Source organism: Leuresthes tenuis, unplaced genomic scaffold (genome assembly GCF_036924035.1).
Source record: "Leuresthes tenuis unplaced genomic scaffold, fLeuTen1.0.hap1 SCAF_8, whole genome shotgun sequence".
NCBI lineage: Eukaryota > Metazoa > Chordata > Actinopteri > Atheriniformes > Atherinopsidae > Leuresthes > Leuresthes tenuis.
This window is the reverse complement of record NW_027325362.1, coordinates 23,962,228-23,981,425: the sequence shown is the minus strand read 5'-3', so window position 1 is coordinate 23,981,425 and position 19,198 is coordinate 23,962,228. Positions and strand designations below refer to the sequence as shown.

Sequence of the window (19,198 nt, the reverse complement as noted above, 5' to 3'; positions counted from 1 at the left end):
TGACTCCTTTCTGTGCACACGCACACGTGCACGGAGTGAAAGACACACTGGCCATAAGTGTCAAGGCTAAATTAAGAGGAGGGTGATGAATGGGTCGATGATAGCAGAAGTGTAGGAGATGGACTCGGAATAATCAGCCATCCAGAATTAATTAGTCATTGAAAACAGTGATTAACATTCAGAGTGAGACCCTTTCCAGTCACACTCAGCTGATGGATAGGCACTGCCTCGTAGGAATACACCCCTCTTCTATGCTACAGGCACGTGCACCAAACAATTGGATCTATTAACAGCTGGATGATTAAATAAATCCCTGGGATGCTTCTTTGTGTCATATCAACAGATACACGCCAGATTTTTTTGCGGGACTGTAATCAATGTGACATGATAGTAACACACCAAAAGCAACTATGCACAAACTAATTATGGCTGTGGCTCGATATTCCACAGGCGCGTTGCTCAGTGGGAATGTGCATGTCAACAATGCAATGCATGTGTGAAAGAACACTGGAATGCATACAAAATACTTCATCTCTGGGACAGTGTGTGACTGGGAATGGACAGATGGAGGCGCGATGGAGGACCGTGGTAAAGAATCGTTAAATGCTTTTGCAATGTACTGATGTGTGAAATGAAGTTTATCTGATTTTTATAAACTTTGACCCTGATTCATTTCCATTCATTAAAAAAAATGGAATCACCACTCTCGGAGGACGTTCACTCAGCCGTTTTATTGTGTTTGGATACAAACACACACAGATATTACATTTAATTATTTCATTGTTTTTCAAATATACATCCAAAGTAAATCAAAAATGTATTTGTTCAAATTATTGGAACCATGAACCAAATTAGTACTCTGTTGAACCTCCTCTGACTTTTATGACAGCTTCAATAATTTAAAGCGAGGACTAAACTAATGAGGGGGAAGAAAAATATTCGCCAGACAGGAATATTCAACAGGAAAGAGATCCAGACTGTTAGCTGGCCGTGTCACTGAGTTCATGTCTTTCCTGAATAAAATGCTCTTTTTTTTCTGTGGTAAGTTGCATTAAAACCCTGAAAAAAAGGGCACAATATGTCTCAGTTAAGTGCCTGTAAATGTATTCATGTGGCATTGGGCTCAAACTGGACATTTTGCCCAATTTTTATAGAATACAGCTGAACACTGTATGTCGCCATTCAGTCAAGAAATACTGGGAGAGGAATTTTGGTTTATATCTCCCAGCCCTGATATAAATCCCAATTTCTTATAGTGTGGTCATAGTTCAGTCACAGATATTCTTATGCTGGGTATTTTCTACTTTCTTCTTTGGTCCAGTCACAGGTTTCCTTTTTTACAACCTTTCCCGTTTTGTTTGTTTCCAAATTTTAGACACAGCCGACTCCGAGCAACCAACACCTTTTGCAACACTCAGAGTTGAATTACCCTCTTCAGTCATTGTTTTAACCGACAGCTCTCTTGTCGAGGCAATGTTTCCTTTTAATCAGCCCGGTGTAACGGCTCATTAGGATCTCCAAGCAGTCTCTTTTAACTGGAGGCTAATATGCATATTTAATCTTGCCCAGGTTTTAGAAATCCAAACGACAAGGTGATTTCAAAATGTTTTGCTCTGCTTGAACGTTCAACAAAGCTAAAATGTTCAGCTGTTTAACCGTTGTGTGTCATACCCTTCAGAAATGGAGATTCCACACTTTTAGCCAGGGGCTCTATATATTTTTATGCAAAACTTAACAGAATGTGGATTATCATGTATGACGCATCTTTCTTTGAATAGTCTCACTGTAAAATGTTGGTTTAAAGTGTGTCTGCAGCCCTCGTTGTATGCGTATACCTGGATCTGCTCAGGTGTCCACTGGTCCAGATTGACAGATTTGACTCTGGAGATGTGGACGCCCAGGTTGCGGTGGATGCCCGCACAGCGGATACACATGAACACCCCAAGGTTCCATGATGCCCATCGAGGACCTTAAACGGAAATGAAAGGAAACGGGACGAGAGAGAAAAATGTCTTTAGAATTTCAATGGAAGACTCCTGCTGTGTCATTTATCCGAATCTTACTGCTCCCGTGAAAAGTGTCCAAGCCTGGTCATTTGACACAGTTTAGAGTGAGTCTTTGAATTTCTTTGCAAAATAAAATGGAAGACGTGTCAGCACAGGAGGGTGTCATAAATGAATAAAATGCAGCCGTGAAATGAAAAAGCAAACCTCTGCACTCCAACACTGGCCTTTCAAAGAGGTGCTTCAAAATTGGAACTCTTGCTGCCACTTCTGACGCTTTTCAATTTACAACCAACTTTGTCTCCACAGGTTCTGGTAAAGGCTCCGGCATGTCCGGCTCAGCGGGACTCTCTAAACACCCACTACAGGAGCTTCGGCACGCTGGAGCATCAGTGCTGATCTGGGATTTCATATACAACAGTCGAGGAGTTTCTAGCACTTCACCTCCTTCAAAAGATGAAGAGAGAGAGAGAGAAAGAGAGAGAGAGAGAGAGAGAAAAGTCTAAAGAAGTCAGAACTCCAGCAATACATGTAGTGTATGTCGAATAACTTTATTGTTTGACCAATGGATTTAAGCTTGTAGTCTACATCAGAGCCACAAAACATCTAACAACCAGCATTTAAAAAGGGCAAGTATGAACCTGAAAAAATACAAAGCAATCAATCAGCTACATCCACACAAGTAAATGAACCAACGGGCACTTAAAGGGGTCAGCTGCGTACATGGTTAGATGGTTTCCAACCAATCTATCTCTGGGTTAATGTGTTAGTAGCCTGTCCCGAAATCCATCGTATGCGTGCATTTTTGGGGGAGGGTACTTTTTGCTAAAACCCAGAACAGGTTTGAAACCACCTAACCATGTACCCAACCAGCCAACTCATTTCATGCACCACAGCCCGCAGTTGCTCAGATAATCGCTTCACAGAGGGCCGCCTCAAGCCCCGCTCCTGTCAGCCGAGAACCGAAGGCTTCGGTAACCACAAGCTCGCTGTAAATGGACAGTTTGCAACTGCAAATACAAAAAAAAGATAATCCGATGACTCTAAATTTATGCTGTTGCTGCAAATAGTTGAGCAAGAATCCTACGTAAACAGCATGAATCCATGAAAAGAACCTGTCTGGATTCTACTATCCAGGCTGTTGTTGTTGGTAAAAGTGCCAATCTATGAACGTTTGATTGTCAAAGTATTTCTACTGACCTTGTCCACCCCATTATGGCAACGCTTCCCCATCTTCTAAGGGCTGATTCCAGCGGGATAAGGCAGTTATGTCCTGCAATTATGTTTCGTGACTGAAAGCTTAACTGGTTCCAATAGCTTAAAGATGATTTAATCATCCTTCCCAGGCACCAGATTTAAATCTATTGAGATCTATCAAAATGGGACACTTTTGAAAACTGCTCAACAATCCATGCCTGAAGCTGCTGCTCCATGCAGGAACAGCAGACAGAGCTGCGCCGAAACTCAAGGAAAACAAATATTCAGAGCTCCTACTTACACATCTTTTCCCTTTAAAAAAAAAAAAAAAGTTCAGTTTTTTATTTTGCAGTCAATTCACCACCACGTCAGGTAATCCTGAGACTATCTGAAAACACTTAACTCTGCTCAGGAAGCAGCCCTCCAACAACTTTAAATGCACAACTTGTGGACGGAATGGTTGCGTTTAGTCTACGTCTTCAGAAGCTGCCACTGGTCATAAAGCCAAGCTGACCTAAAATTTAAAAAAAAAATTAAAAGCTGGTCTAAAGTGCCAGTATTTTGCATCATTGCCTCCCAGACACAGACTACTGCAACAGTAATGAACACAAGGTCACATGAAGCACCGACAGAGTGGAAGGAAGAAAACCCTGAGCGTGCAGCGCACACCTAAAGGAAATGAAACCTCGGGCAGACAAAGAGAAGACTTTGATTCTTGCTGACGTGTAATCGTGCAAAATGTGATAAAAGGTTGAGATGGAACTTTTGAATGATCCCTTGAACCGAAATCCTAATAATTGCTCCGAAGAAAACCTTTTGGTATCCTCAAATATTCTCAAAGAACTATTCTCGAATTCAGAGATCAATCTAAGAACTGACTCTAAATCCCCAGAAGGCCGCATGTATCATCACTTTGTGTCTGGCATGAATTTGTTTTGACGTTGAAAAGGCAGCGATGTATTTATGGGAGTTTGCTGTTCAGTGAACAAAATTCAGATTGAGCAGCAAAGACAGAAAATAAATACAAATAAGTACCGATATGTGTACAGTAAGTTAAGCAGCTAATTACGTGAGAGCACAATTGTCATCTGGTGAGTCTGTAATGACTCTAAAGAAGGGAGGGAAGTGTGCACGTTATTCAGATGTCCTCCCTCGGAAAACTGCAAAAACTGTCAAGTGCCCTTCCAGCCAATTCCATAAATAAAAAGTAGGCTCAGAAGCTGCTAAGAAGTCCCTCAAGGGCTTTGTCTGAAGCATAAAAAAGGCTATTATTCATCCATAAACCCTGAATATTAACACATGTTTGTGGAATCTCTTTAAAATACCCTTCATGGGTGAACTCAGTTCAAGAGCTTCCCGTTGAGTTCTGTCATGCGGAGGCCATCCCGTAGTCAAAAAGTAGAACAAAATAACGTGCGCTCAACCAAATCTCTGTGGGGACGAATAAGACTTGGCACAGAAATTTTAATGGGATAGTAGCTCCGCTCCCACCACATTGGTGTATCCAGCCTCTATCCCTACCCAGAACACGAAGCTTACTATCTGTCAATTGGAGGACTGAAAGTGACTTTGAACACACAAAGTACAAAGGCTCAACCTTTATGGATCCAGGCTACATAATGATGGTGCAGCAGTGCCGCTTGGATGCAAGAGGGAACGCACACAGTCTAGCGGGTTTGCTGGTCTCGGATAAGAGCATCAGTGTGTTAATGCAGTGGCACTAATGCGCTATATGGCCTAAAGGAGCATTAAGGCAGCTGAATGAGAGTTAAGCCTATATTCAAGCAGCTCAGCCATTGTAAGCTGGACTCTATCTGCTGGATATCTATCAGCATCTCCTGGACTTTACTTTGTCCTGTTCTCAGATAACCTCTTTCAAAAGATAGCCGAAAGCAAATCTATGCACCAGCGCCAGTTCAGTTATGTATATGTGGGTCAATGACGCCACGCTTTCTGAATCTGAAAATAAATGGAGAACACGCTTCCATCAACTCTTTCATGACGAATTATGGGATCGACCAACTTTCAAAGGACAGCTGCAGAATTATGGCAAAAATGTTAAAGTGATACGACATTAAAACCGGGGGCAAAAAAAACAAGCCGTCAATAAATCTACCAGAACTAAACATTCCAAATAGCTGTTCCACAGTATCCCAGTGCAGTCATGGTGATCTCCGAATATTCTAACCTTTCTCACTGCTACATTTGCAGTTTTTAAATCACACTTATCATCGTCATTATTTTTCCTCAATAGTGGCTAGTGCCCTGATGATTTTCTTTCAGGGTTTAATGGAGTCTCATTGAATTAGCAAATAAAAGCAATGGAGCAGGAGTGAACACCTTTTGAAGATCATTAAGTGTCGAAGTGGGGTCACCTACGCAGGACTGAACCTGTCATAATGTAAAAGGGAAACAGACAGGTCGACCAAAGAGGACGTCAGAGGATTTATGTCCAGAACAGTCATCTCTAACACCTGAGGAGAGGAAAACGGGGCTGAAGCAGGCTGGAGGGAAGCAGTCCTGGACCCGAGATGATTGGATGGAAGCGATATTCAGTGATGACTCAGTGATGATGCTGCTGGAGCTTCTGTTCTCTTTCCCTGAATAAAAACAAGATTTCGCTACCGTTGATGGTATGGAGCTGAAATTAGGGGGTACTTTTCTCATTTCAGATGATAACGCATCTTGCCACAGAGGAAATGGGGTGTTCAAACTTTCCCTCTGGAAACACAGGTCGACTCAATGTCATGGCCGGCAAACAGGCCAGCTCTCAACCTGATTGAAAATTTATGGTGGAAATTGAAATGGAAACTGGACCGTGACAACGCTCTATTCTACAAAGCTCATCTGTCAAGGGAATGTTGGAGCCTAACTGATGAAGAATAATGTTTTTTCATTAGCAAAGACCGTGCCTCAAAGAATTCAAGCTGTCAGAGAAGCCAGAGGAGATGCAAAAAAGCACTAACTTAGATTTTTTTTTTTTTTTAAATAAATTATTCCATATTTTTTTTTCATCACAGTCGAGTAATTCCAAAAATACAATTCTACTGAAAAAAAGCCCCAAACATTACAAAATGTTTTACAAAGTCACAATGTTCAGGTATTCAAATAAAAAGCATTTTACGACAGATCTGCGCTTCGTTTATTTCTTTTTATCAAATAAAAAAGCTGAACGAATGTCGTCAAAGTGTAGCAATTCCATCTTTTCTGTCAGGGGTTGTGCAAGCCTAAGGTCGCCATTTGTGTTTTAAGATAGAAAAAGCTTTGAAGATAAGTCTTTCAGTGTGTGTGTGTGTGTGTGTGTGTGTGTGTGTGCACCAGCTCAGGTTTGGCAGTCACTGTGGCAGGACTATGGAATCTGACATTGCCAAAAGGAGTTCATGATGATGAATTTAAATTGCATGTGGGTCAGAAATGGATGTCCAATTCAGCATTAATGTTGCTCTGCATTTATTCAGTGTGGACATGGTTAGCTATAAAGCTAGCCTCAAAAGCTAAGCCTCTTCATCTGACTACAAACGGCTGAGAACATCAGTCAGTGCAGGTTAAATATTAAAAAGGGAAAAGAATTATCTCATCTCAATGCTACTACGCTTAAAAAACAACCCGACATTACTTCCAATTCATATACTTTGAATTATGGGACGGACCTATTCCATGGGTCTGTATCCATTAACCTACTGACTGCTGCATGGCCTCCCTGTGAGGTTTCCCTCTTCCTTCTCTTAATTTGTTCTCTCCGTTTAGGCAACTGATGATCACAAACTGAGCAGAACGCGGATAAGCAGCAGTCAGAAACATCAGTCTCTGTTCATCTGTGCTTCTGGTGGATATTTAAATTCAGTTACGGTTTCGCTTCAGTTTTAGATTTACCCTCCACTGAAGTTTGAACAGAAAAAGCTGAATGAAATCCTCTCAGTAGACATGAATCCTCCTCCCACTCCAGTGCTAATTTGTAGACTTCCGACCTGATTAGAATCGAAATGAGTTTTTCGTGTCACACACGCACACTTTCAAGCACTTTGCTGAAGGTAATTTCAAGCCTTTGGAGTGTCATGGAGGAGGCACATGCATGAGCGTCCACGCGGTCATGAGCATAGCATCGGAGGCACACACTAACACATACGCATGTGCATTTTCACCAATAGAAAAAACCCACACTGGGACAAATGTTAGGAATACTAATAAGAATACTCAGGAATACCGTCTGAAATTCAAAAGCATAGGACATTTAATCATGTTGCAGCAAGGGAACATCTACATACAGAGGCTGTGTTCAAAGATACAGAGTTCTACACAGGCTTTTACAGGGTAAACAGGCGGAGGTTTGCATTTTGTTTATGCGAGTCATGAGACATTCATGCCTGGGGGCAGACAGCGGTGTCCATCATGCCGAGGCTGTGGCGTATCCTCTTCTCGGAGCAGCCAGCGCAGCTGATACCACCGAGGCTGAGGCACATTCCCTTCTCAGAGCACTGAGAGCCGACAGCGGCGACCACCGAGTGCGGCTGGCGTTCTCGTGCATAAGCAGCTACACAGAAGTAGAAATGATTGTGATTATGCGAGCATAAAGGAAAAAAATGTATTCCGTCAACAAACCAGCCAAGACATCCCAGCAGACGCACGTCCTGTCAGGACACCGACTGGCGAGAGGCAGAGGGGTACAGACGGGGACTAAAAATGTCAGATGAGTTATGTTCCACTCTTCCACCAACACAGCCCCACCCCCACCCACTTCTCATCCCCCCCATCCCTTTTCATGAGCCGTTTAATCAAGCCGGTGGCCTGGACTTAGGGTTGAAATGCGCAGAGGCAACAAATACACGAGAAAACTGAAGAGGGGAGACTCCTGCTGGCTTATTTGATCAATACATATTTATGTGCTTCAAAAACTTCGAGTTTGGATGCATAGTTCAAAGGTTGGAGGCTTAAGGAAGCAGAATATGTGGACCTGTGACTTGTACCGATTCTCTCGTGCTCATAATGCTGCCTCCTTGATCTGCTGTGAACCGCGGCGGCAAGGAAATCCATCACAACCACCTTTCCTTTTAAAGCCAGCCTTTCTTTTCCTCCTTAGACTCCCCAACCTTGTCTTAATAGTCTCTTGTAAACCACTTTAAAATCTCTCTATAATATTTACACATCCTTCAATTACGTCTGGCATATAAATGCAACTTAGAACTTCTTCATTTTCCCTCTAGGAAGGGGAAACAACTGCACATTTTACTGCAGAAAGCCGAATGGTGCCGTGGGCAACAAAATAAACCACCGCCGTGTTGATATTCAGCACTATTCTCCTTTATTGAAGGTTAACAACCTCCATTTCCTAATTAATAAAAATCCCTCTCAGTAAATCATGGAGATGCTGCCAGAATCTTTAGGGCTGAATTGGACGAGAGAGGAGAGCAAGCGAATGTAGGATGAGTGAGATTCTGAGGGGAAAACAGAAGGGCTGTGCTGCTCCCTGCTGGCCCATTAGTGGGTCTCCCAGTAATGAGGAGGAGAGGACAGTGCTTCCAGAAGGAAAGACATCCTCCGCTCTAGGATTCCCTACAGCATTCCCTCTTTTAATTACAAGAGGAAAATGAAGAAATAAAAAACAAAAACTCATCATCTGCTTTAAATTTTTTTTCTTATTGGTTCTTAAACACCATCAAGGCCCAAAAAATAAAGACAGATAGATACCGTGTTAAAAGCAATGTTAGATTTAATCATGACTGAAAGAGACCGATGAAGTGAAGACAGTCTTCCATCTGCTGGTGATAAAAGGGTAGTGCATTGTCACTTAACCAGATTCAGAGAGATCAGTTTGGTTCTCCAACACGTTTTCCACAGCAAAGAGAATCAGTATGAAGGTATTCTGTTAGCACTATCATCTGAGTGTGTAAAGATCATTATAGCCTGTACACAAAGCTGCACTGCAAAACCAAGGGCTTCTCGGGTGCCCGGCACAATGTCGAACACTGCATTCGTCCAGCAAGGGCGACAATCTTTAAATGAAAATGCATTTACGAGTTACAGTGCGACTCCAAGAGGAGGAGTGCCGCAGAGAGGGAAGGGAAAGTCCTCAAAGAACCATGGAGTCGAAAGTTTGACAGATTCGCTGACATCTGAGCTAAAAATGTAGCATCTGTGGGAGCCTCTATAGGGCTGCAATGACCTGAAAGGACAGTTCGTCAAGATAAAGCGGGAACATGATAACTTGCAGTGAATCGTTGGACTGACATAAAGAAGTCTAATTAACTGCATTATCGGTCCAAATGTTAGAGAAAACAGAACAGCAGCAAATACAGCTTGAGGACACTTAAATAAATAAAAAAGCTTGAGCTCATATTAAAGTTTTAACAAGATTAATGTTTTCTTACAGACATGTCAGTACAATGTTACTTATTCTGTCCAATCTCATAGTCATGAGCTGCTGAGTGAGGGGAACAGCATCAGCTGAAACCCAAACAGTAATCACAATGTATTCACTCAAGTTGCCCTCCGTTTCTCACATTTTAAATGCTTACAGCAAACATCATGAGCTCAAGTTACGTTTCTGACACTTCTAACATTAGCTGAAAGCCTAAAAGTTACAAAGTGACACTCGGAATGAGCTTCAGTTGTCCCAAGTCTGTATCCTCCACAGGACACGGCGAAACCCCCCCCCACCCTTCACATCTTTAAAAGTGCAGGTCACCAGTGCAGGCTTCTGGATGCACGCGACTAGATGTCCTCCACTAATTTTCATGTGTGACAGTAGTGTGGTACGTCACCGAGATCTGCGGGGCCAGCATAGGGGAGATGATGTGCCAGCTCAGAGCGACTCCCCATCACAAGTCATAACACTGACACACCGTCGGGCTGTGTCTGCACAAATCTGTGTGTGAGCGTGTGCAGGATTTGAATCACATTGGTAAAGGCAAAAAATAAAAGCAGTGGAAAATTACAGTCTGGACACTGAACAATAAATGATGGATAGACTCGTACAACACAGGGAGCGGGAGGATGAAAATGCAATCAATAAGGACTCCATTTCACCCTCTCCCACATTCTCACATAGACCGGAAATGTAGGGCAGAGTGTGTAGACAGAAGGCAGAACTGAGGGTGGAATTACAGCTCAGAGGGTCAGGTGAGTCACCACAATGCAGTGGTCATATAGCTGGGCTGCAACAGCCAGACATACTGAGTGCAGCAGGCAGTACAGAGGACAGACGGTACCTGGTCACCCCCAATAAACTCATCGATCAAAGCAGGGCTCTGTGCTCCGAGTGGTCAGTCAGCCTGTGAGTGGAAGCTTGTTTTTAAAATAAAAAAAATTAAATTTTAAATAAAACATTTTTTTAATTAATAAAAAAATGTAAAAACATTTTAAAAAATAATATAATTAAAATTTTAAAAAAATGATTGTGTCTGAGGTGTGCAGCACTGGTCAAGACATCCATTTAGCAATTCCAAAAAAAATATTATAGAAGGTGAATAACCCAAAAAAAAAAAACAATCTTTCTTTACATACTTGGATGGTGAGGAGACAAAACCTTAATGATTCAATTATACGTCAAGCAATTCCCTCTCCTATTATTAAATCTTGAAGATCACATTTAAAAGCCACATTGAAAGTCTGACTTGTAATATGGAAAACATATCCTGTTATATTCCACCTCTATGCCCAAACATCTGGCACAAAGTAACCTGAGTGGCAGGGTGTTGTCCACCCAAAACAGTGCACTTAACTACACTCCATCACACAAAACCAATTACAGGTTCTGAACAGAGACTTAGTACAAACATGACCTCATAGGAGACATATTATGCACTTTTTTCACAAGTTGACACATTTTTTTAGGAATTTTCTTAATTGGATGTCTGTGACGTGCTGTAGTCAGAACACAGTACGACAGCTCCTTTTTAAACTATGAATTTGTAGCTCTGTTCACACTGACCCGTGTTCGGGAGCGCAGTGGCCCACTCACTCCACGACATCTCTCTCTTCCGCAAGGCATCCGCGTTACTCAATAACTCTGGCAGCACATTATTACAGTATTATTAGTATGACAGAGAATACAGCGAGTAGCCGGAGAGCTCACACTGGCACACACAACAAACAGAGTTCAGACTAACACCCACAAAACCGATAGAAATACTGTTGGGTCATTAGCATAATGTCATTGCAGGTCACGTGTTGAACTGCCACAGGTTATTAAATCCCCTTTGTTACATACTGGCTCAATAAATTCAAAGATTCACTGTCACTCCATTCCATCTAAGAACTGTTGCTTTTATCTGCAAAGTTTTACAAATGTTACAAGTTTGTTTTTGTAGTGTCAGATTGCAGCATAGCGCCGCATTCAATAACTGGTAACAAAATTAAAGAATGCCAACGAGAAGTCGGATTTCCGAGTTGGGATAAAAAAAATTTTTTTAAAAACACGAGGCAAAGTACTGATCATCTCTTCTTTAAGGTACCTGCTGATAAGGATTTGCCATTTCTAGCGGAACAAAAAGTGCCAGCAGAAGAGATCTGACTTCTCACTTCTGACACACAGAAAATGCAGCCTGATTAGAACCTGAAATAGATAAACATGAGGAGACTGAACATTTCTAATCTGAGCTGGGAGTGCGGCAAAGGTATTCTCAGCAACTCTGAACCGCCCACTGAATGGCACGTTTTCTGAGCCCAGGTGGCTTCAAACAGAGTGACACGCTTTTGTTTTTTTGGAGTTTCTGAGTCGGTAGTGACCTGCGATACCCAAATATATATCCTGAGCACAGAAAGAAAGGTTTTATTTTCATAACTTACCCTCTTTAACAATGGTTGCTAGCTGGCTTAAATTAAAAATGAAGAGGCCAGCCAAGAATCCAGCAACAGAAAGGCCAAGATTCAAGTTGCCTGAATCAGTAACTGTTTAACAAAAACACTGTTTTTGCCAACAATGCGCAAGTAAACCAATTAGAAAAGCACTGATATAGAAAATACTCGACAATTGTTCCACACAGTGGTATAGCTAATGAACTCAACCCTTATTTAACAATGACACGATGAACCCTGTAGTACTCTTTGCTGCCAAGTCAGAGATATTGGAGCTTATAAAAAGAAAAAATTCCCAGCTATAAGACATAATTCAATTTCTACTGTCACAAAGTAGTTAAATCTGAACTGCGAATGATGCCTTCTACACTTCCAGAACACTTTATGGTTGCAGTTCTTGCTGCTGCATGGTGCCGTTTATGTAAAGGTCAGAGGCCAGAATAAATCTAAAAATAAACACAAGACGCATAAACCTCAACGACATTTGAATATTACAATTAAAAACAATTGAGATGCTCAACACAGTCGTGCAAATTTTCTTCCAACTCGACACAAAGTGATTTCAACACCAAACTCTGGCTCCACGAGGATGTTTCATCCTCCATCCGGTGTCTGGATAAAAATAGCTGTGAAATAATCAGACATGACTCACTGGGCAAGGCTGGATGCTAACGCTATACAACTAACACAAGAAACACGCCTCAAGATGTCAGGTGCAGTCACCGACTGATGAGAAAAAGAAAAAAAAAAACAAAGCAACTTGGATTCTTGAATTAAATTTTTTAGTGTTAAACAACCCAGAACAGTGAGCACAGCCCCTCTTTTACCCATCCGATGGGACGTCGCACAGACACTCCAGGAGACTTTGCAGTGAAATGACCAACCAATGCTCTGCACTCGAACACATGACAGCGGGACATCCACAGCACACATTTATACTGCGAACCAGTATCTCATGTTCAACAGACGAGGAAAATTCAAAGCAGCCACACACCGAGTACTAATATTGAAATATTGTCCAAAGGCATCACAAGAGTGTGCTAACAAAGACGGAGCCATCGTTACAGACGTAGTTTTGATGGAGCTGTTACACTGTGACTGGTCCCCCCCCCCCCCAAACCCTCAATTCAGCCTCCCAAGCTGCTCTTAAACTGCCAGCTGTGAACAGCTTTCCTGCTTGATTTTTTCTCGTCGCGTACCACGACAAACCATGCTTTTAAAGAGGAGTAAACAACCAGGGCACGTAAATGCAACATAAAGCTGATCAGCTCTGTCGCGACTTGATGGAACAGTCTGCTGGCGATGCTGAACGTTTCCTGGGGCAGCAAACCAGCGATCTCCTGAGCTAAGTCAGCTGAATGACAGAGCAATAAAAGCCATCTCAGCTCTCCCTCAGAGGCAGACGTAATGGTTGTGGAGGATGTGGGGAGAGCTGTTAAGCCACTGAATGCCACCATAATTGGTAATGTCTGAAAAGAAGGCTAAAACTATGTTCAACACTGTGCCTACATGCACAGCAGCTGGAGGAGATAAGCAGGTTCCTTCCTCATTCCAAGTGCTGTATACGACGTAACTGAAGGGTAGTTTAAGTAAATGTATTTCATCCTTTCGTATGCAAGTCATCAAGTGTACGTGGACCTTGGCCCACTTCAGTTTCAGCAATACTAAAACACAGGACAAAAGCAGAATGATTCATACGCTGGAGAGAATCATAACCCCCACAACCACCAGTCCAAACAAAACCTTTGTTCTGCAGTAGCATCACATACATTAATGAGATACTGTACAGAATCTAATCTATAATAGCTTTGGATAAGAAAATTAAAAAAAGAAAGAAAGAAAATCAGGGACCACGTACTGAAGCTTTTTCAGGTGTTTTCCTGAGCAAAGAAAGAAAAATTCTGATTTCTGTGCACACTGCTCTGCCGCGAACTGAAGACGAAAACTTTGGCTGAAAATAATGGATCAGGCCAGTCTTGTAAAAGTTCCTTGTATCCAGTTTGGATTTATTCCAGCTGTGGACTTACTACAGATTCACAGTTTTGATGAAAATTGCCATCCTAGAAGTGGTGTTTTAATCATCCTAAAATAAATAAATAAATCAACACTAGATTGTTGCTAGATTTATTGCTCAGCTATCCATACGATAAATACAGCTGCTTGATGAGTGTCTTGTTACCTTACTCTTGAAATCTGGAAAAGACGCCAAACGGTCCCAGCCTGCCAATTGCTTTCATGCAGATAACTGCTGCTTCAACGTCAGTTAACGTTCTCGCTCAGTACCAGAACATAAGATTTTCAGCCCTATGGATATTTCAGACACAGCCCCTTGGGAACATGTGGTCGAAAGAAACATCTGTACAACTTCTTCTACTGATAAAGGCCACAATGTTTAAAGTTACACAAACAGAGAGGAAAATCTAAAGAAATAAAACTCTACAAGACAGCTGGACAATCAGCAATAAAAGCTACTCTCTTGAGAGGTTTTGAACTGTATAAATAGAATGTATTCAGCAGGAAGACAACTCAGGTTTAGGTGCATTTACCTTCAGCACACCTGGTGGTAAAGTTGGTATGAAATACAGTTTAGAACAAGGATGAGGATAAAACCAAAGCAACACGTTTACCAAACCAAAGCTGACTCACTGACTGAGTGAGGTCTGCCATTACAGATTATAATGATCAGATGGAAGCAGGCAGGGTGATGACGCAAAAGAAATTTAATCTCAGCCATAGGTAACCCCTATACAAGCAGTTCAAACCGCACTCAAGAGACTGGATTTTTTACACTTCCACACACGTATAACGATACCCTCTGTATCATTTATGCAACACTCAAGATCATGAGTCAGTTTTGCTTGCTCATATTACATCCAAATATCTGTTTTCTTAGACTGATGCTGCTGACTCAGTAAAGGATGCAAATTTGTTTACATCTGCCTGAAATGCTTTGTTCTTGTTATATTGAATGTGTGCCGAATTGAGGAGTCGCTCTTAAGGTTTCACGAAACCCCTTTTGATCAAACTGTATATTTGAGTGGGTGAAAGGAAATGGTAAGCTTTGACATTTTCCAAAGAAGTTCGGCAGGGCGGGTTTTGCCCTGCATGGAGGCACCGCGCACCAGGAGACAAGGTAGCCGCATCTGCAGCAAACAAGCGGAACCGGATGCCGATGTGTTTTAGGAGATATTCCGCGAGCAACGAACAGCTCAAATTCAACGTTGCATACACAGGACACACACGTTTTCCGCTCATAAATAAACCAGTCAAGGACATGACATCGATACTATCGGGTGAAAACTGCCTCAAGTTACCCACATTTGCACGGTGAATGACCGGAACTAAGTGACATTTCGTTTCAAAATAAGAGACCACGCGTGAAACTGTATCATTGAAAACGCTGCCTCTGCCGTTACCAATAACGTGCTAAATTTAAATGTGCGTAAATGTAGCTGTAGAAAGTAGGCAATAAAAAAAACAAAAACAAATAAACATTCAACCATTTTGATATTCTAATAAAAGTAACATATTTGGCTCAATTCCTCTCAGCAATGCCTTGTTCGCCTAACGGCACAAGAACACGATGAGCGATTTACATTGAAAAACGCTCAGCGGATGTTCTATCTTATTCAAGCTACTTGGACAAACGTCGTTCAATACTATCTATTTGACTAAATTCTACCTTGAGAAAACCTGTTTGAATGGTAAAATTAAAACATGCACAATGAAAAAAAAAAGAAAAAAACAGAAATATATGTTTGTTGCTATGCAACTAGTCAGATGGATGCCACAAATAAGTGACTCCTGTCAGAATAACGTTACAGCAGGTTGCTAGCTTTAGCAGCCGTCAGCTGCTAACTTCCCTCAACGTTTCATCCTCAGGTTCACACATTAGTGACTTGGAGGTTTAAAGTCAGCTATGTGAGTCTTACCTTTTGCCTCACAGTCGGCACAATACTTGTTGTCGTCCTCTCTCAGCAGTTTCGACAGAATGGCCTGATGCTGCTCATTCAGTTTCTGGGCTTTTTCTCTCTCTGACCGCGTCGCCATCTCGCTTTTCTCAGTTTGAAAGTTATTCCTGCTTATCGAGAGCCGTCATAAACCACGGAGTCCTCAGCTTGTGTTAACAAGGGTGGGACATCCCCGCGTAGCTGCACTGAACTGCCTCTGTTCAATTAGCTTGCAACCTAGCAGGTAATATGAATGTGAAGCATCACCATCCCCTGCTGCATTCAAAACTGTGGGAATTCTTACAGCGGCACCTGTTTCAGAACCGGAATAGTTTGGATAAGAAATACATTTTGCTCCTTTCCTAATGGGTGTCATTATACATACATTCCAGAGCATACATATAAAACAATAATGATAGAGCTATTACGTTTTGAATACAAAACAGAACAATATGATCTTTTTTTTTCTATCGTGAATCGTGAGAGCCATCACCCTTACAAGCTCATCAGCAGTATGCAAATACTGTTTTTTACCTCCTAATTCGTTCCTCACAACTAAGATTTATGTGTACTTTGCATCTTTTGATAAGCACAACATAACTACCACCTTAAAGGTGTAGGTGTAGAATAGAAGAGAAAAAAAGTTTGAAGGAGATAAAGAGATGCATAATTACTCATCCTCAAAAAGTTGACATTTTGGCTCGCCACCTTCTACAACTGCAAGCCTCTTTGGGTATGTCTTCATTGCCTTAGCAGATCTCGTCACGTAAAATTGCTCCAGCATCCAGGCTGGATGCTTTCCACTGGTGCGCAGCAATCCCATCTTAAATCATCTCTCACATTCTCAATTAATTAAGGACTGGAATCTGACTCGACTCTTCAAGGATGTTTAAACATTTCCCCTTAAATCACTCAAATGTTGTTTGGAAGTTTTAGGTTCATTGTCATAGTGAAAGATGAACCATTCTCAATCTCTGGAAGATGGAAACAGGTTTCCCATAAAAGAAAATCTGCCGTTTTGCTTGGCACCATCAGATACAAATATCTGCAAATACAGCAAATACAGAATACAGCATGATGCTTGACTGTGTATATTGTATTCTTGGGTTTGTGGTTCATGTAGCTTTTCCTTGATGGCCAAAAAAAATCTAATTTAGTCTCATGTGACCAGAGTACTTTCTTTGACATGTTAGAGGATCTCCGATACCTTTAGGAAAACATTGAAGTCCATCTTAGTGGAGTCTTTAGCTTAAATTGGTCATATGAACAGATCCTTTAATCTCTGTTCAAAGTTACCTTTTGCCTTTGAGTCACGTCTCTCTTGCCTTGACCTTGAGATTTTGAGCTCTGCCTTTTCTTGGCAGGTTTGTTGTGGCACTATTTTCACTCACTTTTTTAATTTTGGATTTTGTAACCTCCCATTGGATTTTCCTAGTTTTCCATATTTTCCCATAACACCACCCAGAGCACCTCTGTATTCATTGCGCTGCTTGCTTGTTAGGTAGGGCCTGTTTGTTGATGTTGACTATTCTGGGGCCTTTACAAAAGGTGTGCAAATACTGTCACACTTGGACTGCATGAAGATGGACTTGATTAGTTTAATCAACTCCATCAGCTCTTGCTCTCCTACATCTGAAGGATGGTTTGCGGTGTGCTCATCTTTTCAGATGACCTTTCCTTCACAAATGCCTGACAGTAAACAGCAGTGACTTGTGTTTTCTAAAGGAGCAGAACTGAATGTTGTTGATATGAAGATGTTGTTGACCTTCTGCTTCTATATTAGGTCACCGTTGCAACCCTGTTGCCGCTAATAAACGTTCAGTAGCCACAAGAGCTTTTCATCTAACTCAGTTTCTCCACACATTTTCCTCTGATTCACATTGTAAGCAAATGTCAAGGTGCACTTTTACACTTTAAACTAACCTTTCTGCCTCATACTAGCCCACAATCAAATTATTTCTAAAACACTCAGTAATCTTCTCAGTAGTCTTCTTCAGCTCTTCATGTGAAGAGGGCCAAAATTGTGCAGGCAGTTGCACATAACCTGCATTCATCTTTATGCGTCAATTCACAGCCCCAGCCTGACGTTGTTTAAGATGGCCTTGAAGCAATGCATGCTGGTTAGAATTCTTCCCCAACATTCACATATGCTGCAGAATGTCACTGTATCTTATAAGATCAAGGCTGCCCAGTCAGGACAGGTCAGGTTCTGCACAGGCTTGTGACAACCCAACTCTGTCTCGATAGGCTAACGCACATGACATGATACAATTTTAACCTCTTATGTTAAGATCTGTTGTCTTATTAGTTATCTTTTCAAAGATGTGTTTGTGTTTTTTTGTTTTTTTTCATCCCTCCTCCTGAGCAATATGATTTCATCTCAAGTCTATGGTTTTCCAGGAAAACAGAAAGGAAAAAGAGATGCAATCTCTCTAAAAGTGTTGCTTTGGCAGATATTCTTGTGAGGTCAGCCTCTTTTGTGAGCTCACTCATGCTTATAAGATAAGTTCAGCCTGACTGCAGTCTTTTCATACTTATTCCTTGAAATTGCCAGATGTTCAGTCAGCCAGTCCCGGTCAGCCAAACCCATACTTAAACGCATCTTTTCTTTGTTTGTGGCATGTCAAACTAACCGTTAGGCAGGTATTATAGAATACAAGGTGATGTACATTACTGTGAAAAAGTTTGATCCACCTTACATTTCTTTATATATCACCAAGAAAACAGGAAATGAGAACAGAGATTTATTGAGACATGAGCAAACACATGCTGACATACAGTATCTCAGGGGAAACAGGGTTTGTACAACACAATTTTTTAATATGACCACCTATATTCTTCAGCACAGCCTGAACCCTCTTCAACCACTTTAAGTAGACTTCGGGAATAGCTCTCCAGGCTTCTTCAAGGACATTCCAAAGCTCCTCTTTGGAAATTTGCTGCCTTTTGTTCCATTCTCTGTCAAGATGTCGAGGTATCTTCTCTGGGACGGAGTCATCACTTCATGAGGCCTGTTGTCACTGGTTTTCAGATTTTCTCCCTGTTTCACTTCCTTAATGGCTTCTTGACAGTCACCCCTCAATGGAGGCCATCTCTGACAAGGCTTCAGTGAAAAGTAGAAGAAACAACTGAAGGACCAGATTCTTTTCTCAGATCCTGTGTCAGGAATTTTTCACCTCACCTTCAGATACTGTTAATCTGTCGTAGTTTGTTGGGCTTGGCATTATTGTTGTTAACTTAATGAGTTTCCTCAAA

At 41.6% G+C, this 19,198-nt stretch overlaps 1 protein-coding gene across 1 annotated transcript in view; it reads right to left on the bottom strand.

Moving 5' to 3' along the window:
* LOC140312512 (stromal membrane-associated protein 1-like) overlaps window positions 1-16,209 on the bottom strand; it is a 42,696-nt gene extending 26,487 nt beyond the window's left edge. Inside the window, exons 1-2 of the mRNA XM_072390307.1 lie at window positions 15,926-16,209; window positions 1,836-1,969 (exon numbers count right to left, since the gene is read on the bottom strand). Of these exons, the coding sequence (XP_072246408.1) occupies window positions 1,836-1,969; window positions 15,926-16,043 (252 nt within the window). The 5' untranslated portion in view covers window positions 16,044-16,209. The remainder of the gene's footprint in view (window positions 1-1,835; window positions 1,970-15,925) is intronic.
* Between the last annotated feature and the right edge of the window lie 2,989 nt (window positions 16,210-19,198).